This window comes from Pteronotus mesoamericanus, unplaced genomic scaffold (assembly GCF_021234165.1).
Source record: "Pteronotus mesoamericanus isolate MK-2021 breed Mesoamerican mustached bat unplaced genomic scaffold, CSHL_Meso_final contig_20, whole genome shotgun sequence".
NCBI lineage: Eukaryota > Metazoa > Chordata > Mammalia > Chiroptera > Mormoopidae > Pteronotus > Pteronotus mesoamericanus.
In genome coordinates this window covers 63,442,832-63,467,855 of record NW_026555085.1, presented here as the reverse complement: position 1 = coordinate 63,467,855, position 25,024 = coordinate 63,442,832, and the positions used below count along the sequence as shown (strand labels likewise).

The 25,024-nt window shown below is 35.9% G+C and overlaps 1 protein-coding gene across 7 annotated transcripts in view; it reads left to right on the top strand.

Annotated features, from left to right (window-relative positions):
- The window catches only part of SESN1 (sestrin 1), a 99,914-nt gene extending 75,457 nt beyond the window's left edge, over window positions 1-24,457 (top strand). For 2 of the 7 annotated variants that reach the window (XM_054569801.1, XM_054569802.1), the window contains exons 2-10: window positions 7,199-7,264; window positions 8,026-8,226; window positions 8,849-9,031; window positions 10,738-10,980; window positions 17,436-17,583; window positions 18,556-18,668; window positions 20,776-20,966; window positions 22,508-22,652; window positions 23,286-24,457. In XM_054569801.1, coding sequence (XP_054425776.1) covers window positions 7,199-7,264; window positions 8,026-8,226; window positions 8,849-9,031; window positions 10,738-10,980; window positions 17,436-17,583; window positions 18,556-18,668; window positions 20,776-20,966; window positions 22,508-22,652; window positions 23,286-23,372 — 1,377 coding nt within the window. In that variant the 3' untranslated portion in view covers window positions 23,373-24,457. Of the gene's footprint in view, window positions 1-6,774; window positions 7,058-7,198; window positions 7,265-7,306; window positions 7,621-8,025; window positions 8,227-8,848; window positions 9,032-10,737; window positions 10,981-17,435; window positions 17,584-18,555; window positions 18,669-20,775; window positions 20,967-22,507; window positions 22,653-23,285 lie in introns of those variants that run through there. The other 5 variants (XM_054569804.1, XM_054569805.1, XM_054569807.1 and 2 more) reach the window with 5 other exon arrangements.
- Window positions 24,458-25,024: the final 567 nt, after the last annotated feature.

The window sequence follows — 25,024 nt, the reverse complement described above, 5'->3', positions numbered from 1 at the left end:
TGGGGAGACGTTTTCCCTGGGCAGAAACTGCTGAAGCTAGAGGAAACAGCTGTCTCGGTCATTTAAATGGAAGTCTCCAAAACGTAAATAACGTTGCCTTCTGTACAAGTCTCCACAAGTCAGAAACCGAACAAAGCTCTAGTCTCACGGCAGAACAGCCTGTGGATTTTTTTTTTTCCTTCTCAGAGTCTTGTCAAACCAGATTATTCAGTGACCCTTACTTCCTTTGCCTCCTACTTAAAAAGAGAAAAAAAAAAAAATACATTTGAGTCTGTTAAAAGATGATGCTGCCTAGAATAGGTATGTCCTGCCAGCTCCATGACGTTACGCACAGCATTTTCTCATTTATTACCTTCCCTTTTGTGTCTGAATTGGCCTTCAGAAAGAGCTAACTGTAACATTGTGTATTTTTCCTAAGTGGTTGCAAGTGGGGAATCATTTGAATGTCACTAATATAACTTTAAAATTTGAACCTTTGAAAGGCTTTGGTTCAGAAAGTAACAAGGATCAAAGTAGAGAAATAGTCATTAAAATTTGAAATCAGAATGCTGTATTGCCTTAGTTCAAGAAATCTAAATATGAAGTAATTGCTCTGAAGCTTTGCCCACTAAAATGGCTCAGTTTTAGTATTCATCATATTTTAAATGGAATCTACAGTATGAGAATACTTGTGTATTCCTAGAAACTTAAATGGAGACACTTTGTCTCCGTTTTAAAGGTTGTGTAACAGCAAGTACTTTTTCTAGGTTTTAACACTTATGGATATATAGTATGCTCCTTGTTTACAGTTATGACAACAACCTTAAAAACAAACAAAAAAGACCAAATTCTTATAACTTGCCTTGGAAATTTGACCAAAGAGAAAACACTGTGAAGATGTTGAAACAGCATTTACCATTTCTGCTTGCAAACTATACAGATCTTTTCCCATTTTAAGAAGTGAATCCCAGTAATTGTGCCTGAAATTGATTTTGTTATTTCTGGTTATATTTGTGTTGCAAAATCCTCGTTCTTGCCCAGATCTAGACTCTCTAAATATAGCCATGTAAACTGGAAGATAAAGAGATATATTTTAGCTTGCACCTTGATTACCCATGGGATTGTGCTCATGGGACTGTGTTCAGGAAACCAGGAAGCTGTGTATAGTTGTATTTCATTTTTAACACATTGAATGTGTGAGAAGATAAATTAGGAAGTCATACTTTATAGGAAAACGATTTACTTTACAGAAGAACTAACTCTTTCATATAGTAAACTTCCGTAATGCTTTTATATTAAACACTTTCCTGGAATGAAACTCCTGACTAAAATATAGGGCACACTTAGGACTTAAGTCAGCCTTACAAATCTAGTATTGTACTTTGAAGTCAGTGAGTGTTTATTTTTCTAGAATATAGTTTCATAAAAGACCAGATACTAAAAAATGAGGCACCTGAACTTCCCATATTTCTAAATTCCCTAGTAGACTTAATGACAATTTTAAAAGCAACACTAGTATATTTTGTTATAGTAGCAATATTTCTTTATAACCCTTCCTTTAAGATTCCTAAAGATTCCTTTATTTCTGTTTAAAATTTGTGAATGTCAAAAGGCTAGCACCCAGCTATAGGCAGTGATTCTCCTTAAGAAAGAGGAGTGGGATGGAAACTTTCACTTTGCACAATATATCATTGCCTTGTTGAAATGCTTCAAAAAGCACATACTCCGATTAATATCAGTGTTGTAGTTATCAGTATTAAGACATCTATACAGTTTTAAAATGCAACAAGCGCAGTGAGAAAAATACAATTCAAATGATCTGAGTATTTTTACTTTTCAAGTAGTTTTAAAGTGGGTAGATGCCATAAGCCAACTAAAACTTTCATTTTGCATTTGTGGCAAATTATTCATTCTTTCACTTCCAGATAATTATGTAGATTCATAAATGTATGTTTAACAAATGTCTAAAATCTCATTAGAACTGTACTTCCATACAGTGATACATACAGTGATATATCCATAGTCTTTCTGTAGCACTGTCAACATTTGCTCAGAATTTTCATACTGTGAAAGTTAGTGTGTAAGTATTATACACTAGTGCTACTCTGTCAGAGATTTGCAGCAACGTTGTGATAGTGGAGGCTGTTGCTCTCTTTCAAAAGTGCTGATTAGGAGGACTGTTGAAGAGAGGACTGTTAGTTCCCAAGTGAGTTTTTTCCAGCCACACCTTCACCAAGAGCCATTGTCACTTATATTGTGATTAGCATCTACATCTGCTTTTTAACAAGGCTATTTTTTGTTTTCAGTTCTGCTTCCTAAAATCTAAATTGGCCAAAATTTGATGATAGTCTATAATTCAGTTGCTTACAGATACAGATGAAGTCATAATTGAAGTAACCTTTAGGAAGTTTTGAAATCCACTTAGTTTGGCTTATGATAATCCCATTGAAAACATTCAGTACCTTTTTTTGATAAACACCTGTTAGGAAATAAAATAGTAACTAATTTGTCCTGTGATTAGCAAAAGCAGTGTTTCAAAAGTGAGGTTTTCAGAAAATTGAAACTTTTAACCTTTTAGAAACCAAGAATACTATTGTATAATAACAGTGGTATCTAAAAGGACCATTAAGGTATCAAGAGATCTTAAAAAGGCTCAAAAAACACTACCTCTAGAACCAGACTTCTTGGCTGTTTTCAAAGTAATTGTCACCTGCCTGCTTTTCCCAGAAATCAGAACTTAATTTGTGTGTAATGGGAGTCTAGACAGAATCAGTGATCTGCTTCCTGCTAGTATCTGGACTGGGATAAATTGGGATGCAATCTCATGGCTCATCAAGAGCACCCCAGGTCAACCCTTTGTCTCTCTCGGGCATGAGATTAAGTAAAAAAAGATCATATCATGTTCTTGTATCCTTCTCATATACCTACTCTATTAACTAAGAGAGAGAACAAAGGACATCTTTTGAATCCTGCCTCCAAATATATGAGAATAAGTTATGTGAGCAGGAGCCAAATTTCCCATTATATTAATCTTGATATTGTCCCTTTCTATTTGAAAATACTTGCTCTTTAAAAATCTGCCCATCTCCTACCCCTCCCCCGTCTTTTCTTTCACTTCCTCTCTTCTCCCCTATCATTTCCCTTTCTGCTTTTACAGAATGGCACAAACATCTCACAACCTCTTCAGCTTAGTAGGAAATTGACCCTGGTAGCCTAAGGGTGAGCTGGGTAAAATTCTCTCTTATTTAGAACTAGCCTTAGGTAAAACATGAAATCGTAATGTCAGAGACTCCTTTTTATTCCTTTTTTTTTTTCAGTTTTTTTATTCTTCTGTCCCTGTTCCTATTCTTCTGTTCTTTTTTTATAGATGCAGCCTTCTTGCCAGACTGGCAACTCATCAAGGAGTGAACATGATCTTAACACTACGAGGTTATTAGCATAGGGTATCTATAACCCATTTCCAAAAATGTTTGGTTTTCCTTAATATCCTGTTTTAAAATGCGTAGTTTTTCACTTTAAAAGACTGTATTTCTAGCCCTGGCTGGTGTGGCCCAGTGGATTGATTGCTGGCCTGTGAACAGAAGGGTAGTGGGTTCAATTCCCAGTCATGGCACATGCCTGGGTTGTGGGACAGGCCCCCAGTAGAAGGCGCACGAGAGACAACCACACATTGTTTCTCTACCTCTGTTTCCACCTCCATTCCACTCTCTCTAAAAATAAATAAAATCTTTTAAAAAATAAAAATAAAAGAACGTATTTCTAAAGGAACTGGAAGAAAGTATTTGTCTGATGAAGGCAAAGAGGGGAGACAGTGATATCAATATGGCCACTAAATCCCTACAGCTGTAGGAATGGACTTAAAAGATTTGAGAATTACATAGAACCATTGGGAAAGACCCTTGCCATACCTATGGGAAAATACTCTGTTTCTGAAGCACTGAGTAACTTTCTTAGAATTATAAAACTATTGTTTCATAATAGTTTTGTTTATAAACTATACATTTGGTATAAAAACAAAACAAAAATAATATAATTCAAACCAATTTGACGCTTATATGTAATCGATCTGGTCTCATTAAAAAACTTTACATATGCCATCTACATGCTGCTAATGTATTTGTAGAATAAAGTCCTGGAAATGGAATTGGTAAGATTTTTTTTCTTCGCCTTACAAAGAGTAACATAATTATACATATTATGCACTTTATTTTTTTTGCCCTCCACATAATATATCTTGAAGATCTCTTAAAGCCAACTTGTATGGAACCACCTCATTTTGTAAAGACTGCATGTTCATCTAGTCCAACAATTTTCAACCTGTGTGCAAGAGGTACACTGGTGTGCTGCAAGAATTTTTAAAACATGCAATACCTGACTATTTCGTCAAAGGCACTGACTTCTTTTCCCTTAGATTGTCAGATACTAGACAACAGTCAACACAACAATAGCCATCAGGTGTGAATGAATCAAAATTATACCTATTTTTTTGTTAGACCAGCTGAAGGTGTGTATGTGTGTGTGTGTGTGTGTTTTGGTGTGCTGCAGAATTTTAGTAATCTGTTTATGTGTGCCATGAGATGAAAAAAGGTTGAAAATTGCTGTTCTCATCTATGGTCATGCTAAACTGTATTCAAACAGTCCTCTGTTGATGAGCACTTAGGTTGTTTTATATCTTGTACTATTAAAACAATGTTACAGTGATTATCCTTTTACATATAACATTTCACATATGTAACCTATATGACTGTAAGTTAATGTTTAGGATGGAATTGTTGATTCAAAGGGTATGTGACTTTTTCATTTTGATTATTATTATAAATTGCCCGCCCTAGAAGTTGTAGTAATTTATACTCTTTCTGTATTTCTTGATCTTTTTTCCCTATACTTCAGAATATTTCCATCAGAAATGTATAAGCAATGAATGATATTTTCTCCATGCCCTCTCCACAGCCTATTTTCAAGCTTTTGATTTTAAGCAACCTTTTAGGTGAAAACGGTATCTTAGTGTAGTTAAGTTGCAGTTGTTTCATTGTGAGTTATCTTTTTTTTTTTTTTAGCCATTTGCATTTCCTTTTCTTTGAACTGCCTGTGTTCTTTGTTCATTTTTCTATCAGGTTATTGGGGTTTTTTCTTACTGATTTGTGGGAGTCTTTATGTATTAAAGAAATTGAGCCCGTCGATATATGAATTGCAGAAATGTTTCTCCATTTTCTGTTTGCTTTTGACTTTGTATGCTTAATTTTCCCATGTGAAAGTATTTTTGTCATCAAATTTACCAATCTTGTATTTGGATTTGGATTTTGTGACATTCTTAGGCCTGTGCATTTTATGAATGTTTTGTTCTACTGCAATGTTTTTGGTTTTTGGTGTTTTTAAATACATAGCTCTGATTCATTGTGAAGTGAAGTATGATTTAGAGCTCCAACTTCATTTTTTTTCTGAGTTGCTATCCAGTTGTCCCAAGATCATTTGTTGAATAATCTGCCCCATTTGATGTGCAACCTTTTTATATACTTAAGTCCCAAGAATAATGTCTCATTATAAAAGAATAATAAAATCTTGAAATGGGTATTTTTTTAAAATGCATTTTGTTTAAATACTATAGTAAAGAAATAAGAAGGGGTAAATAGCAATTTTAGCCTTAAAGTTTTGCCGAGTATATTTTGTGTGAACTGTATGTAATTAAATGAGAAATTCAGCAGTTAAAAAGGCTAATAGAGTCATCATTTTATATAAATGGCTGCAATTATACCAAGATATATTGAATAGCAGGAATGTGGTTTTTCTCTTGGATTTATTGTAAAATATTAAAACCAAGATACAGCCATGGTCAGACTAGTGAATTGAGTACCTCATCTAATGAAGTGTATGGTTGTTAGAACATTACTGTCTTCAGTGTAAGTGTAGAATAACCAGATTAATAAATCATTGACCTCCAATACAAGATCATTTGAATTATATATATATTATAGATTCATTTGGAAAATATACCCTACTTTGAATATGAATCCTGAGTTTTGTTAATAAAGATTCTCTTCAATTTTGTCCTGCTTGCTTACCTTGTAAAACTCCATTCTGCTCAAAAGGTTTTCATTCACTTGGACCAGATTTCTTGAATTGCTGCCACATGTCCTTTACCCACCCAACCCCCCTTTTTTTCCTTTAAAAGGAAAGCATCTGGTTTATATCATGAAGGACTTTTTGAAGCAGTATTGAGAGGGTAGAAATACTATTTGTATGTAATTTTGTATGTAATATAATTTGTATATAAGCAAGGGTTAATCTTTAGTTCTTAAAACACTAAGAAGTTTTTGTTTTTTGATTTGGTTTTTTTTTTTTTTTCCCCTAGAGAACAGGTGATGAGCTTCCAAAAAAAAAAAAAATAATGTTAAATTATTTTGATTTTATTTTTATAAGCACACTGTATGGGGGGTGAGGAATGGAAGCCTTTTAAGAGTAGATTTTTGAGTTTTGTTAATCATACTATACTGTCACATAAGGTATAGAATTCTTGATTCCAGGTGTAGAATTCTAGATTCACTATGTCAAAAAGCAGAAAACCATTTATTTCTCAATTACTTGAACTTCCCTAAAATATAAGCAAGGTTGATAGCATCTTTTAAATAAAAAAAAACTTAAGGCTCACAACAAAGTTAATTTCTCTAAAATGGTTTTTTCAGCCACAGAGAAAACATGTCCTAGAGTACTTTCTCTTTTGTAGATTTAAACAACTACTTTTTATATTTCTGTTCTTATTGTGAACTGTTATTATAGATGTCTTAAACTGAAAGAAGTATAATTATTACATCTAGGTAGAGGTTACTGCTTTTCATTTCCTGAGTAGATGCACTGAAATTGCTATTTTGGTTGGTTGTATTTTGGATGTACAAACACATTAGGCTGATTTTGTATCACTGACAATCCACAGGGTTGGCTGCTATGTGCTGAACTTTCTGTTCTAGACATTTTGCCAAGTACTTTATGCAAAACTCTGGTTTAAGTGAAACAGGTTTCATTGTTTTTAGTCAGAGTCATATTGTAAGCCGTTGTTAGCTGTGTGATGCAAACAGAGGAGTTGGTATGTATATACAACCATGAAAACAAACCACCAAAACAAGCCCGTCTCTGTTCAACTGGTTGTTTTCCCCCCTCATTCCTGTAGCCTCAGTTCATCTTGTTTACTGCTGGAGGCCTGAGATGGTGTAATTTTCTTTTCTAGGAACTTGGAATTAGAATTCCTCGACCACTAGGACACGGACCAAGCAGATTTATCCCAGAGAAGGAGGTATGCTGTTTGTGAAAGTAAATAGTGAACTGTGTGTTTTTAAGGAAAAGCTTTCATGACCCACATCTTGGCGTCTGAAAAAATGTTAGTCAACAACATGTTTTATGCAGAGTTGATCACAATTAATCATTGTGCTTTGGCAGTGAATCTATGGGATTAGAAAGCTGTTCTAGTCATGTTGATTTCTAGTATTTCTAACGCCCATATTTAATCAAGGAAAGGCAAGACTTGTTTTGACCAGTGATAATCCATCTGATTATATTTAGATGTTATTTCGGTGTGCCCACAGCTGAGTTACTCGGTCTTAACCATCTCCACAGGTTGGCATCAATGCTTGATTGGATCTTTAATTTTAAGTATGTAAATACTTCTATGCTTTGTTTAAAGATTGTTTGCTTTAGTCAATTTTGGTTCTTAAATTGAGAGTGGGCATTGTTGTAAGGAAGGCTTTAGTATCCGTTTGCAAACTCTACAAGTTTGATAATCTAAATTTGCTTATCTAGATTCTGGCCAAGTCTGCAAGCAGGTTTATCTAGATGACCTTTAATGTTTGGCCTTTGTTGTTTATTCTCTTCTACATAATGTGTGACTGTTTATTCTTCTGTCTGCTCCCAGTTGAGTTAAATTTGTGGAATCATAACGTTTCTATTCTCTTAAACCAAATTTAATCTGCTTCTAGATGACACAGAATGCAGTGCATGTATAATTTCTTTAATGCCAATTTACAATTTATGTAACCATGGTTTTCCTCTTTTGTACAGATTCTTCAAGTTGGGAGTGAAGACGCACAGATGCATGCTTTATTTGCAGATTCTTTTGCTGCTTTGGGTCGTTTGGATAATATTACTTTAGTGATGGTTTTTCACCCACAGTATTTGGAAAGTTTCTTAAAAACTCAACACTATCTACTGCAAATGGATGGGCCATTACCCCTACATTACCGGCACTACATTGGAATAATGGTTTGTGAACATTCAGTGAAAAATTCTGCCTGCTTGCTTTATTAATCTTTTTAAGACGTGATTAATGCTTTAAACATGGGGGTAAATACTTACGTTGTGACTTCTAACCGGATTCCTGTTAGGTAGTGTCTTTACTCCTTCTAAATATACTGTCAAGTATAGCAGAAAAAGGAACATGTATTTACATATTCTTGAGAATAATAGAATAATAATAAATAAGAGAATAAAGTAGAACTCAAAATCTATTTCACTGTTATAAATAGTTCACATTGACATAAGTGGTGCTGCTCCTTTTCAATTTGTAAATATCCCATTATTTTATGGTTAACACCTTAAAGCTTCTTTTTAATCTGAGGTTCTGAAAGTTGTATATAATATGAAGTTTCTAATGTGCAAGTACTTTTACCAGATATTTTCTTTGTTCTTGAAATATTTCTGAGGTGCTTTCTATGATGAATTAATTTTTAAACAGTTTATATGAAACCTTCATTTCTGTAGTTCAGGAAAATTTGAAAACATGCTAATCAAAAACTTAATTAGCTGTTTTGCACATTGTAAAGAAAAAGGATTTGTAGTTCAAGATGTTATTATAGTTAGAATAATCTTTTTGTTTTCTCTTAAGGCTGCAGCAAGACATCAATGCTCCTACTTAGTGAACCTCCATGTAAATGATTTCCTTCATGTTGGTGGGGACCCCAAGTGGCTTAATGGCTTAGAAAATGCTCCTCAGAAACTACAAAATTTAGGAGAACTTAACAAATTGTTAGCCCATAGACCTTGGCTTATTACCAAAGAACACATTGAGGTAAGTGGTGTATCTAGAAGACCATTAAAATTTTTTTAATAGATTATTTTTAGAGCAGTTTTAAGTTTACAGAAAAATGGCAATTTCCATATTCTACCCTCTCATCCTCCCCTTTCACACACACACGTGCACCCAAGTTCTCCTATTATTAACATCTACCATTATTAGTGTGGTACATTTTTTATAATTGATGAATCACTATTGTTATATTATTATTAACTAAAGTCTATAGTTTACATTAGGTTTCATTCCTTGAGTTGTATAGCTTTATGGATTTTGACAAATGCATGTCTTATCCACCATAACAGTATCATACAGAACAATTTCACTGCTTTAAATATCTCATTCATTTCCTTCCCCTTCCCCCAAACTCCTGCAACTACTGATGTTTTTATTCTCTCTATAGTTTTGCCTTTTTTAGAATGTCATATAGTTGGAATCATACAGTATATAGCTTTTTCAGACTGGATTCTTTTATTTCTCAGTATGTATTTCAGGTTCCTACATGCCTTTAAATGGCTTGATAGCTCATTTATTTTTGTTGCTGAAAAAATGGTTTAATGTATGCAGGTATCACCATTTGTTTATCCATTCACCTATTGAAGGACATATTGGTTACTCCCAGTTTGGGACAATTATGAATAAAGTTACTACAAACATTCATGTGCAGGTTTTTTGGTGGATTTAAGTTTTAAACTCAGTTGGATAAATAACTAGGTGTGTGATTGCTGGGTTGTATGGTAAGCCTATGTTTAGCTTTGTAAGAAACTGTCTTCCAAAGTGGCTGTACCAGTTTGCATTCCCACCGGCAGTTAATGAGCATTCCTGTTGCTCTACATCCTTGTTAGCATTTGGTGTTTCAGTATTTTGGATTTTAGCCAGTCTGATAGCTGTGAAGTGGCATCTTATTCTATATCTTTTAAAAATACCATCTTAAACTACTTCCTTGTGGTTCATTTATTAAAAAAGATAATAGAATAAAAGTAGATTGACATTCTCTAAAAGTATCAACCATGCAAGAGAAATTCTTGAAAATACATCTTTTTGGTCTTATCTGTTTTATAGAACATTTTAGATGTTACATAATTGAAACATCAAGAAGATATAAGATTTGAATATGATTAATGCAATGACTATTATATTGTCTAGTAATGAAAAATTATACAAGATTATAGAATAGATAATAAAGCAGAAGGGATGCAGATTACAAGACTTTGAAGAATTGTGAACTTTACCTTGCTCAACTTTAAAAATATAATTTGATTTAGGAATATCCAGAGTCAAGTTGTTCAAACCACTGTCTTAAAAATTCCTTGAGAAGGCCTGATAATAAATTAAAAATTCCACATATAAGCATATTTTATACAGTGGCTTCCTCTTTAAACACAAATTACTTTTGGTTTGAAACTTTGAACAACATAATTAATACATTCATAATTTAATATGCCTTTACTGCAGAATGCATTCTGTTTTTAAATCAGAATTTCAGAAAATCAAAAATGATAATGTGCCATTACAAGATTATATAAGCTGTATTGGTGAATACATGTTCATAAAAATTAGCAAATTTTGGGTTCCACATGTCTCAAATTGTTATTTTATACAATGACTAGTTTTATTTTCAATAGATTAAATTCTAAGGTGAACTATATACTTTCACTAACACCATACCCCAGTATAAAAATATCTTTTTTTTTTTCCCTAAGCAACTTTTAAAAGCTGAAGAGCACAGCTGGTCCCTTGCAGAACTGGTACATGCAGTAGTTCTACTCACACACTATCATTCTCTTGCCTCATTCACATTTGGCTGTGGAATCAGTCCAGAAATTCATTGTGATGGTGGCCACACATTCAGACCTCCTTCTGTTAGTAACTACTGCATCTGTGACATTACAAATGGCAATCACAGTGTGGAAGAGAATCAGGTCAACTCAGCAGGAAATGTTTCGGTAAGTGTCTTATTTCTTACAGGATTGTCATAAGACTAATCACAATAATTGCTCTTATATTATTTTTCAATTTGGCCACTATATCTGTTCATTCAGCAAGTATTTATTGACTGTCTCCAGATGTCCAGCACCAGTCTAGTACTAAGGGATATACACAATTATTAAGACCTTATAGGAAGTTATACTTGAGTAATTTTAGGATTAGAAGCCACCAGAATGTGTCCCATCAGAGCCAGCTAGTACTGAATGGCTATTGCAGTGAGAGGAGGGGAGGCTGAGAATAGTGCTACATGGTAGCAGTAACTTCCTAATGCCAATCACATCTTTTTCTTTTGCACAAAAGAGACTGGCTTCTTAATTAGTTTTCTTTTAGAAGATTTATTCTTAATCTGGAAATTTCTCCTTTTAAAATTCTTACTCACATTTAACTTGATACAAATAAATATAAAAGCAAATATAATTTTATCAAAAGGCTTTCACTTCTATTCCTTCTTTTCTCTGGCTTTTATATTTTGTCAGAACAAGTTGAATTTTTTAATAAGCAAATTTTAATTCCTGTATACAATGAGTCAAAATTCCCTCTACTTTCTTTTGCTATTGTGAGAGTACAAGGGTTTATTTTATGTTTCCAAAGAGAAATCAGAGAAACAGCATTACAGCCTTCTGCATACTTTTCACAGATTTTTCTCAGTTGTATTATTCCTTTGAAACAGATTTGGACAGGTTGAATTGCCTTTAATATATATTTGACTCTGGGCAAGTTATCTAGCCTCTGTGAGCTTCTGTTCTTTCATTCTAATTAAAGATCAAACACAAGGTTATTGTGAGGTTTAAATGAAACATCTCTAGGCAGCTTCAAACTGAGTCTCAGTTTCTTGCCTTTCTCCCTGAACAACATGAGCTTTAGCACCTGCTCCAGCTTCTTCACGAACTACTAGACCCTGGGCTCCGTGCAGTTGCCCAGCCACTGGGTCCAGTCAGACAGCAGCACTGCCAGTGTCTATCTGAGTACTTGGGGCTTGGCTCCTGGATCTTGCTCATGCTCCTATGTCCTGCTCCACCAGCATGCAGGGCAGCTGGGGATCTGGGGGCATAGGAGGCATCCAGAGCAATTGTTCAAGGATGGCTAGGGATCTGGCAGGCACAGGTGGCATCGATAGCGAGAAGGAGATTATACAATACCTGAATGACCACTTGGTCCCTACCTAGAGAGGGTGAGAAGCCTAGAGGGTGATAATTGGAGACTGAAGAGCAAAATCCAGGAACACCTGAAGAAGACAGGGCCCCAGGTCAGAGACTAGGGGCATTATTTCAAGATCATCAAGGACCTGAGGGCACAGATCTTTGCAAATTCTGTGGACAATGGCGGCATCATTCTGCAGATTGACATTACCCGTCTTGCTGCTGACTTCAGAGTCTGTTCAGAGACAGAGCTGGCCATGCACCAGGCTGTGGAGAATGACGTCAGTGGGCTCCAAAAGGTCACTGATGACACCAATATCACTCTGCTACAGCTGGAGACAAAGATCGAGGCTCTCAAGGAGGAGCTTCTCTTCATGAAGAAGAACCACGAAGAGGAAGTAAATGGTTTACAAAAGCAGATTGCCAACTCTGGGTTGACAGTGGAGTTGGATGTCCCCAAATCTCAGGACCTCAGCAAGATCGTGGTGGACATCCAAGCCCAGTGTGACAAGCTGGCTCAGAAGAACTGAGAGAAGCTAGACAAGTACTGGTCCTAGCAGAGTGAGGAGAACACCACAGCGGTCACCTCACAGACTGCTGAGATAGGATGCTGAGAGGATACTCACAGAACTGAGACTTATGGTCCATTCCTTGGAGACGGACCTGGACTCAATGAGAAATCTGAAGGCCAGTTTGGAGAACAGCCTGAGGGAGGTGGACATGCACTATGCCAGGCAGATGGAACGACTCAATGGGATCCTGCTGCACCTGGAGTCAAAACTGGCCAGACCCAGGCAGAGGGGCAGCACGAGGCCCAGGAATGTGAGGCCCTCCTGAACATCAAGGTCAAGCTGGAGGCTGAGATCACCACCTACCACTGCCTACTGGAAGAAGGGGAGGACTTTGATCTTGTTGACACCCTGGACAACAGCCACTCCTTACAAACCATCTAAAAGACCACCTCACAGGATTGTGGACAGCAAAGTAGTTTCTGAGATTAATGACACTTAAGTTTTAAGGCGTTAAAGGCAGAGGTAAGGCACCCTTTGGAGGGGCAGGAGGCCACTAAAAAGTTGAGAGATCGTTGAACATCAAAAAAAAAAAAGAAAGAAAAGAAAAGGAAGGGGAAGAAGAAAAAAGAAAAGAACTCTCTAAAGAGATAAAGGGCCTAGTACAGCACTTGGTATTTATCAGATGCTAAATAAGAGGTAGCAGTTACATTACCATGAGATGAACAAATGAAGGAAAATCATTTTCCCAAGGTTGATCAATGTGCTGTGCTGAAAAGGCCATCATTTTCATCCTCTTGAGCTGGCGGGGTTCATGTTATAGGTCTGCATGTGGCCACTAATTATTTATCAAAACTTAGATATTATAAGATGGTCTAAGGGAGAGTGTATCAGTTGCTAGGATGCTTGGAATTGTATTGTCCGTCCTCACCTTTGATATAGTACAACACTAAAGAAGAAGTACTTGATTGTTTTTAGTGATCCTTTTATTAAATAGTCGAAGAACAGAAAATTTTTCTCTAGTAAATAAGCTTCCTATTTTCAGGTGTTGAGTTGGCTACTTTTAGAAGGTTTATGGCCCACACTGATGAGACTTGACAGTAATCTGATATAGCTTATTCTTCAGATACATGCCAGATATCTGACTCAGTTTTTCAGATACAAATGGTAAAAAAATTTCCTGATACAATATTAATATTTTAATATTAAAATGAAATGTCTTAACTTTTTTTTTACACTACTGATAACTTCAATAGATTGTTCAAGGAGCAAAAGAAATATACTTTGTTTCCTTTCCCTCATTTCTAACAAGAATTGTCTCACCTAAGAATACTTAAAATTTGACAGTTTTAGAGGAAAATGGGTGAACACAATAGATAAATTAACACAATGAGAGATAATGGGAGTTGACAGAGATCTTGAAATAAAAGAAAAAAGAAAAACCTTGGGTCAGTCTCTTAAATTTCAGCCCCGTTTTAATTTTTGGTTGGCTATTGAGCCTGTCTCAGGAATAATTATGGAAAGGTATGTATACATCAGAAAAATCATCAATACATCATAGAGGCACTTTCCATCATGAAATTTTGAAAGAAAGTTCTTAGTTACAGGGAGGGCACTTTGGTGTAACTATTAGGATCATATGAAAATAGAAAGTACAAATAATATACACTGTTTTCTCTTAATATAGAATTATTCTGACAGTCATTCTGCAACACAGTGATTGTGTTACACACAATTCTGGCACAGTAGGTATTTCTTAAATATCTCCTATGTGCCAGGCACTATGCAAGGTTCTAAATATACACTAATAAATTAAACAAATAGGTCCCCTGCCCTTATAAACGTTTGGTCTTAGGGAAGCAGGCATTAAACCAGTAACATGCAAAACAATTATAAACACAAACTGTTATTGACTTTCTGAAGGAAAGAACAGAGTGCTATGTAAGAGTAATTAGGGCGGCTGGGTCAGGTTGGGGGCTCATGAGGAGCATGTAACCTGACCTGACTGGTCCTGAAGGACCAGTGCGTGTAAGCCAGGAAGAGTGGAAGAGGAGAGGGAAGAACATTCCTTACAAAAGAAATGTATAAAGGGAAAAACAATGTTTTTTTTATTTGAATACTGTGATTTGAAATTTTAAGGTTTCTTACTATACTTTATGAGATATAAATTCCACAGATTTGATCCAGCTTTCATAGTAAGGACGCAGCACAGTAGAGAAGTGTAAATTGTTTGGCTAGTTCAAGACCTCTTGGCCGGTCCTCTTGTGTCAGACCTGTCATTACAAATGTGCCACTGCTGTAGTCATACCAGCGAGTGACAGCTCCCAGCCCCATTTGCAAAGGTCAAGTGGACAACTCCAGCTCTACAAAGACATGTTTCATTCTTAATTGGTAAATTGAAAAGATAGAGCTGATTACTATAATTTAAAGATGATGGACATATGTTGACAATATGCCCAGCGTACACAGCTGATGCAAAATCACTTATACTTTCTATATCTTACTTGTTTAAACTCATTGAGCAAGTAGAAGTTAACTTTCAAATATCCAGTTCTGTTTTAAATTGACAAGGAATATTAAATTTTAATTTTTGAAACAGCAGTAACAGTAATGAGATTATTACTAATTTTATATATATATTTTATTGATTATGCTATTACAGTTGTCCCACTTTTTTTCTCCCCTTTATTCCCCTCTGCCCTGCACCACCCCTCCCACCAGCATCCCCCACCTCCTGGCTTAGTTCATGTCCATGGGTTGTACATGTAAGTTTTTTGGCTTGTCCATTTCCTATACTGTTACTAACTTCCCCCTGTGTATTTTGTACCTACTATTTATGATTTTTATTCCCTGTGCTTTTTTCCCCATTCTCCCCCCACCCCCTCCCCTCTGATCTCCATTTCTGTTATTCTGTTCCTGTGCTAGTTGTTTGCTTAGTTTGTTTTTATTTTTGTTTTGTTTTTTTAGGTTCAGTTGTGAGTTTGTTGTCATTTTACTGTTCATAGTTTTTGATCTTCTTTTTCTTAGATAAGTTCCTTTAACATTTCATATAATAAGGGCTTGGTGGTGATGAACTCCTTTAATTTTACCTTATCTGGGAAGCTCTTTATCTGCCCTTCCATTCTAAATGATAGCTTTGCTGGACAGAGTAATCTTTGATATTGGTCCTTGTCTTTCATGACTTTGAACACTTCTTTCCAGCCCCTTCTTGCTTGTAAGGTTTCTTTCGAGAAATCAGCTGATAATCTTATGGGAACGCCTTTGTAGGTAACTGTCTCCTTTTCTCTTGCTGCTTTTAAGATTCTCTCCTTACCTTTAATCTTGGGTAATGCAGTTATGATGTGCCTTGGTATGTGCTTCCTTGGGTCCAACTTCTTTGGGATTCTGAGCTTCCTGGATCTCCTGGAAGTCTATTTCCTTAGCCAGATTGGAGAAGTTCCCTTTCATTGTTTTTTCAAATAATATTCCCATTTCTTGCTCTTCCTCTTCTCCTTCTAGCACCCCTGTGATTCGGATGTTGGGTTGTTTAATGCTGTGCTGGAGGTTCCTTCTGAATGCTTGTTTCTTCATTCTGTTCTGGTTGAATGTTTATCTCTTCCTTCTACTCCCAATCGTTGATTTGAGTCACAGTTTCCTTCCCTTCACTGTTGGTTCCCTGTATATTTTTCTTTATTTCACTTTGCGTAGCCTTCACTTTTTCCTCCATTTTGTGACCATACTCAACCATTTCTGTGAGCATCCTGATTACCAGTGTTTTGCACTTAGCATCTAATAAGCTGGCTATCTGTTCATTGCTTAGTTCTATTTTAGGAGCTTTGATATGTTCTTTCATTTGGGCCATATGTTTTTGTCTGGGTATGCCTGTTATGTTGGAAGGGGTGGAGCCTTAGGTATTCACCAGGGCATGGCAAACTAGGCCGCTGAGTTGTGATGCTCTGTGTGGGGAAGGGGTCTGAGGGGGAACCATGCTCCTTGTTCAGCTCTTGAGCCGGCTTTCAGTCACTTCCCTGCTACCCACAAGCAAACTGGGCCCTTCTGGTGCTGATTCCCAGGTGGGTGGGTTTGTGCATGTTCTAGGACCCTCTGGGTCTTTCCAGTGGACTCTCCTGTGAGGCTAGGAGTTTCTCCCACCGCTGCAACCCCCGCAGGTGTTTACAGCCAAAGATTTTGAGGCTTTCTTTTCCCAGGCTGGAACCCTGGGTTGCACGGTCTGTCTCGCTTCCCAGCTGTTCCTCTTGGTTTATCTGCATGCAAATGTGGGACCCCCCTCCCCAGTTCTCCAGTTGCCACCTTGCTGTGTGTCCTCTCCACTCCGGCTGCCCATCTCTGCACCTCCTACCAGTCTGGATAAATGTTTCGTCTTTAACTCCTTGGTTGTCGGACTTCCATACAGTTTGATTTTCTGTCAGTTCTGGTTGTTTTTTGTTTTTAAATTTGTTATTGTTTTTTTGGTTTCCAAGGAGGCAAAGTGTATCTACCTATGCCTCCATTTTGGCCAGAAGTCTCAATCAATTATTACCAATTTTCTAAGGTAAAAACATTAGAATGTGTTCTTAAAGTAATTTTTTTCTTGTTTTAAAATCTTCATGTCTGTGTGTAATAAGCCAAAACCAGTGTTTTATTTATTCATGTATGTTAAAATTGTAAGATTTGTTTTTCTTATATTCTGTTAAAATCCACATTCTTATAAGGTAGCCTTAAAAGAAAATACAAAAGTTTCATCTCTGACTAACATATGTAACATTAATTGTATTTTCTCTTCAGGTGAGTGATTCCTTCTTTGAGGTTGAAGCCCTCATGGAAAAGATGAGGCAATTACAGGAATGTCGAGATGAAGAAGAGGCAAGTCAGGAAGAGATGGCTTCACGTTTTGAAATAGAAAAAAGAGAGAGCATGTTTGTCTTCTCTTCAGGTAAAAACAACTGTTACATACTGATAAAATTCCTATAGTTTACAAAAAAGAGCCCAGTTTTTTAATTTAGAGAATTTAAAAGTTTTTAAACATCCAAATGTGTCTTTCCTTTTAGAGAAGCTGTTGCATAGGTATTCCTACTTATAGATAAAGCAGGCAACCTAGAAAAGGAAGTTATAGTGAAAAGAGCTCTAGACTAGGAGAAAAGACATTTGGAAAAAATCTAATTTGTATACAGGCAAACCTCAGAGATATTGCGGGTTCACTTCCAGACCACTGCAATAAAGCAAGTATCATAGTAACATGAGCCACTGTATTTTTGCAGGTGGAGGGTCTTGCCCTCAATTTGTTAAAAAAAAAAAAAAAAAAAAGCAACATCTGTGAAGTACAATATAATGAGGTTGTCTATAAATAGAGGTTGGGTGTTAGCTTGTTTTTCCTTGAGGAAAAGTTTTTGTTTCTATTTACTTGAAACTATAACCTCATCAACTCCTAAACATAAAGGTAGTTCAGAAAGGCTTTGAACAGTGCAGGAAAGATGGTAAAAGTGATGACACACCCAAACCTCTTTCCTTTATTCACCATTCTAAAACCTTTAAACTGTTAGAGAAATAATATATATTATAGGATAATAATATCCAAAAAAAAAACAGTCCAAGTGCCACAGTTTAGAGAATAGCTGATTTGTTATCACCATAAAGATTATGCAAAACGTGTTCATACTTTAAGTAGAACCTAATATCTATAAATTGGAGTGGAGACAGAGAATGAGTCTGAATGAAAAGCATAAAAAATTTAACCATGAATATTTAATAACAGAGAATCTACTTATATTTCATTTACTGGTAAGCTATTTCTTTTTATAGTTTTAAGACTATTTTAGTTGGTGTTGCTTACTTGTCATATGTAAAGTGAATTTTAACTAGCATCCTGTTTTTGAAAAGTTTCTGGTGGTTTTTTAAATTATTTCAGATGATGAAGAAGTTTCACCAGCAAGAGATATAGCTCGCCACTTTGAGGATACTAGTTATGGCTATAAGGATTTCTCTAGACATGGGATGCACGTTCCAACATTTCGAGTCCAGGTAAAATCACAACATGTTGTATGCACATGGTTGGTTTGAAATAACTCAATTTGACTTAAAATAAGAAAGAGCCACATGGATTTGAAAACTATAAAATGTTGCAGAAAGAAGTAACTTTTCTATATGAGGCAACTCCCTTAGGTATATTTATTGTATTGTTAAAGGTGTATTTATTGTATTGTTAAAGTTCATAAATCAGTAACTCAGAATTTTGAACACATTCACCCATAAAACAAAATAACAGTGGTGGTTATGTTCCCAGATGATGCAGTAAAAGCTCCCTTAAAAGTTCTGATATAACTAAACAATAAATAATAGTTGCATTTGAATGTAGCTAGCATTTATAGCATTAGTTTTTCTTCTCCCCTCCTACTGAGCCCCAGTGTTAAACTGAAGTGATTTACGCCCTGATGTGCCCCAGGCCTGAGTGCGAAGAGAAATGTCCCCAGCATATCAAGCATTATGTATGGGTGGAGGGATGAGAAAAATCAGAGGTGAAACATGTATTTAAATATAGATACCACAGTAAAATAAAGCATGACAATTACAGTATCTCAATTCCCTTGAAAATATGAACTGAATGTTATTTGAAGCAATGAGAATTTTGAGGGTTTCAAATTTAAACCACGGGAGAGGATTCACATAAATATTCCAAAATTACTTAACCCTCTCTCTCGGAGTGAATAAAGTTAGTGATGTAGGGAATAGAATTATTGTTGGTGGGTCCAGTTTCCTTAGCTTCCAAATTATTAACTGTGAAATACACAGTAAATGTCCCCAATAAATTTCTATATACTTGAGTCCATGGAAACAGGATACCAGGATACCAGGCTGCTTCTCTGTCTTTGTTTTGCAAGTGACACTGTGTTAAGTGCTTTGCAGGCATTATCAGAAGTGACAGAAGCTATATCCTCTAGTACCAGAATAAAAGTTGACAGTCATCAGTTAATTAGCAAATGTATGTATCTATTCTGTGCTTTAGTTTTGTAAGACTACCTTCAATCCATCATTAGAAATATACTGTAGTTTAAAGGTATTTTTAAAACAATCTATTGTATAAGTCATTTAGATAGGTAAATATTTAATTCAAATGAGTTGATAGTCCCAAATTTTCTAATTATTGTAAGGGGCCTGAGTTAGTAATAACTATTTTACCAGAATTATGAAAATATTTGAGAACTATAAGATTTTACTCTGTTGCTCAAGGAACTAAGGTTATTTAAGGGGAACAAAAACAGACACAAGAAAGAGTTATAGAATATTTCTACCTGTGAAATTGTCATCAAATATAATAAATTAGAATTGAAGAAATCATGAGGGCTGGAAATTGTACAAAGGGAGATTAGGAATTGAGATAGTTGAATGATCCAAAAGCATGGATATTATAAACAGAGGGCAATACTTGAGCTTAGGTTAAGGGATATCATGAGGGAGGAAATCGTAAAGAAACTGGCTGGGCTGCTAAGAGCTTTAGGCAAAAGGTTCCTACTTCTGACTAGTGGGAAATTAGTTTAAAATTGGTCAGGTTTGTAGGTTTTGACCAGAGTGATTACATAAAAATCAAAGAGGTGTTTTAGGAAAGTAAATACAGAAGCGACATAGAAGTGGGGGCTTTTTAAGTTTTGTTCAAGGTAGAAAGTAAGCAGGGAAATTTAATGTGGGAGAAATAAACTAGGAGACTCAGTTAACAGGGCTGAGAGTCAGAAGAGGGAGGAGGGGGGAAGGGAATGAGTGATGAATGTGTCGAAACAAAACTTGAGAACCATTTGAATGGGTGCAGTAATGGAAAAGGAGAGTGGACTCCGAGATGGTCACCTCTGGATGCTTCATAAGGAGAAAGAGAAAGCTGAATACAGTGGTCTGTGTGTACAGGGGAGAGATTCCAATGGTTTTTAAACTCACTGAGCTATAAAGCAACTTTCTGTACATTGTACTATAGAAATTGAAAATATCAGACTGGAGTGCAAGTGAAGCTGAGAGCTAGGAATGTACTAGAATGGCAATGGATTTCAACTAACAGTCATCTCACCAACACTGCAGAGCAGTAGGCATAGAACTAGACTTGGCCACATTTTAATTATTCACATTTCTTCTACTCTGTATCTAGGACTATTGCTGGGAAGACCATGGTTATTCTTTGGTCAATCGCCTTTATCCAGATGTGGGACAGTTGATTGATGAAAAATTTCACATTGCTTACAATCTTACTTACAATACAATGGCAATGCACAAAGATGTGGATACCTCAATGCTCAGACGGGCTATTTGGAACTATATTCACTGCATGTTTGGAATAAGGTTAGTCTGTTTTCTTACGTTTATAAAGAGGTATTTTCAGTTGGACTAAATTATTCAGGTACTTGGAACACATGTGTACATAGACACAAATTCAAAATGATCCCTTCTCTAGTAGCTTTTTAAATTTGTTTTATTTATTTTTTGATAACTTTTAATCTTTATTATGGACTGTAATGAACATACTGAACTAACAAGGAAAATGGGAACAGACTCATAGATGGAGAGCAGGCTGACAGCCAGTGGTGGGGAGGAAGGTTAGGGGGTGGGGGGGGTTGAGCAAAAAAGGACTCCTGGCCATGGACATGATTGCTGGGGGGTGGGGAGGTTTTAAGGATACTAAAAGGTAATGTTTAAAAAAAAATCCAGAGGCTTATTTTTTTTTGCTTATGTTTCAGAGAACCAATTTATTAAAGCTTGGTTTTAATAGCTAGGCAGGAAGGAGGGTTAGGGACACTGACAAGATGCTTCCAGGGAAGGGGAGGGAGGGCAAATAAGCTGGTTTTAGATCATAGAGGAAAAGAGAAAGTTTGTCACTGAACATCTTTGGTATCTTTTCTCTTTGTATCATCCTCTATTTCCTGAAATACTTACAGTTCTACCTTCTTGGAACTTAGTACTGTTAGAGTATTCCTCTGGCTATACTCATGCTCCTTCTGAAGCTACTCCCTACTCCCATGATAATTCATCAAAATGCAAATCTTTCATGTCCTGTTAGATATTCACCTATATTATTATGTTTTATAGGGAGTGTAGCCATTATATACCACCTTCTAAACATAAGTACACAAACTCCATGCCTCACTACTTTCTGATTATTTTAAGCTGTAAAGTCAGGCTTTTTCTTGGTATTTATCCGTGGCCAGGCTATTGATGTTAGCCTCTAATGGTTTAGGACCAGCTTTGCACTTTCTCCCTTTCCCACTGAAAACCAAATAGGAGATTTCAGTCTCTGGGTGTTCTGGAAATCATCGCCCAGTGGGGTGGAGCAGACAGACACTGGTGCCTTTGCCAGGATAGTGTCTCCTAAAGTGTAATAGACACTGTGAGGCCATTTGTAGGCCACTCTTTCCTTTGGCACGCTCCTCCCCCTCCCCTTATTTTTTTTTTACTCATATGACCTTAGAACTTTTGGGAAACATGAGAAAAATAATTGTAGTTACTTTTATTCACAGAAGTGTACTACAAGTTATATAATAGTACCAATAATAAATATTATTGCCTGATTAATTTCTTAATTTCAGCTATATTCATAAACTCCATTTCTAGAATTTGTTTCTCAGTATGGTTGTTTATGGCTGCAAATACATATTATTGCTAGGGCATTGGCAAATTTTTGGTTCTTCCCCGCAACTTCTCTCTTTCTTATCCTCTTAGACTCACTCATCCACTCCATTTAAATATTGTAAAGTTGTTATTTGGGGGGACAGCTGCCTCCACAAAGAGGGAAAAGGAGTACAGCATTTACTAGTAGTATCTGTACTTAATTTTATAGGAAAACACATTATACATTGAAAATACAATTCTCACTTTGTCTTTAACAGATATGATGACTACGACTATGGTGAAATTAACCAGCTATTGGATCGTAGCTTTAAAGTTTATATCAAAACTATTGTTTGCACTCCTGAAAAGGTTACTAAAAGAATGTATGATAGCTTCTGGAGGCAGTTCAAGCACTCCGAGAAGGTATGCACTTATTGTGGCTTGTTTACTCTACAATTTAGCAGTGGTTCTTAGTCTCCACCTAATCTAAAGCATCTCAAACCTTTCCATCACCTCTACCAATCCAAGAACATTCCAGCACAGCTGTCTCAGATAGCCCTTGGGAGAGAACCTCATTATGGTGCTAGAGTAAAGGAATAAAGATAGGGACAACAGGTGGTCTGGCCTATCTTCAAAGTGCTGGCATGGCTGTCATTACTTAAGAGGAAGAAGAGTGTTTTACAAGATCTCTTTTAAATTGTTTTCAGATAGAAATATCTGTCTTTGATTGATCTTTATAGACATTATTGAATGATGATTTAGCAGGGGAAATCGGTATTCTAATAAAGCACTGTTTAGATTTTCTGAAATATAACAAACCTCCAAGAAATATAGTCAATCATAAATATAAGCTCAAAATATCTATCCAAAAAGAACAGCAAAAAATAGCTTGTTTTGAGAAATTGATATTCTGTTCAGTAAACCCAAGATTTCTAAGTTATTCAGTGGCACACAGAAAATGTACTTGAGTTTTGGTGTCTATTTATTAGATACACTGAAAAACTGATTGTGAATGATTATAACACCACCTTAAATTATGTTGTGTTTTATATGCAGGTTCATGTTAATCTGCTTCTTATAGAAGCTAGGATGCAAGCAGAACTCCTTTATGCTCTGAGAGCGATTACCCGCTATATGACCTGATGCCTTCCCTCCATTAAAGATGATGGAATGATCAGCAGATACAGTCTACAAAGGGGAGGCTCTAAGCCCCCAGGACCAATGGTAGATTAAAGAATTCAGAAATACCTTGTGCCATGATTCCTTTAGTTTCTGCTATTTTACTGTGGAAATACCACTGTTGGCACGAGCAGTGAATGCTTGGCAGCTTCAAGTTTAGAGCTGTGAAGAAGGGTTGCCGTTCACAGTATTTTGCTTTTTGAAGTACAAAATGCTGTATAACTGTTTTTAATACAGCAAATAGTAACTCTCCAAATCCTGTTGCTTTTATGTTAAATAAGATAACAAGAATTGGAGCATGCAAAGAATGGGACTTAGATAATGACATAAGCTTTTTTACATAAAGAATTTCAGATCTTGGTGCTGCTATTCCTGCTGGTGGAATGAATAGAGTGGCTGTTTCAGTTAAGCTATTAGTAATAAAAGTGAACACTGCTACTATCTGAGCCTACATACATAATTTGTGTGGTTTCAAATTAAACTTGCATATGTGTTAATTTTGTTGCATCTAAAAAAGCATAGAATTAGTACTCATAGCTCAGCAAAGACCATTTTGATGGTAACAGTTCAATTCTTTTATTATAGTTGTTTTTTAAATTCAGAGTTCTTGGGAGACATTGAATACAGTGTCCTTGTTAAAGATTCCCTCCAAAAAGCAGTCAAATGAAAATGTGTAAATTATAAAAGCTGGCTATCTCTTAATATGCTGTTTCCCAAGATTCTCTGACACTGGAGGGCAGCCGTCTCGCGCGGTATTTCTGTTTCTAGCACGGGCGCTGTGGGAAATGTCGCTGTAGACTGCCGCGCAGTCCTGGGCGGGTTCTGCTCCTGCCTGCCCCGCTGTCCCCACTTTAAAAATTGTGCGCTCCTTAAATAATAAAGCTGGAAAATATTTTAGGTTATCAACTTTGATTTACAAAAATGGTAACTTTGAAATGCAAACTAGTTCAAAAAATGTATTAAGTACTTTGTATTCTGGAAGCGTGAATTGCTTTTGAAGTCTGTCAGTATTATTGGTATTTTTCAATAAAGAATAAATTTTCTCCAATTTTATTTGCTGTCTTAATCTCTTAAAGTCATGACTTAAGAGTCAGTAACAGTTCTGAGTTTCTTTTTACTTTCATTAGCCAAGTAGATTCACACTTAAATAATGCTGTATCAGATGAGAGGCTGCTGTTAAATGCAGACTCAAAGTTACTGTATCTTGAAGTGTACAAAGAAAAGTGGGCTTCGGGATCTTAGGTAAGACTTTTTCTCTTGGAAATGACTGATAGGGTTCCATGCCTTGCCTCTTTTGAGCTGAGTGTTTTAAATAGGGTTATTAAAAATTATTAGAAAAAAGGACTTATTAGGGAATGACATAAAAAAATGACAACTAGAAATAGCCCCTGTTGTAATTAATAACTCTTTATTGAGCTCAATCTATTACCTACAAATTTATAATATGGGGGTGGGGTAGGAGTGGAGAGTAACACTTTTGAATGGAAGTGGTAACTGCTTCAAAGAAATACACCTCATAAGAAGACAAGACTATCACTAAATAGAGCTTGATTATTTAATATATTTTATATTTAAATAAATGTATAAAGTCCATTTCTAGTTAGCTAACAGTAATA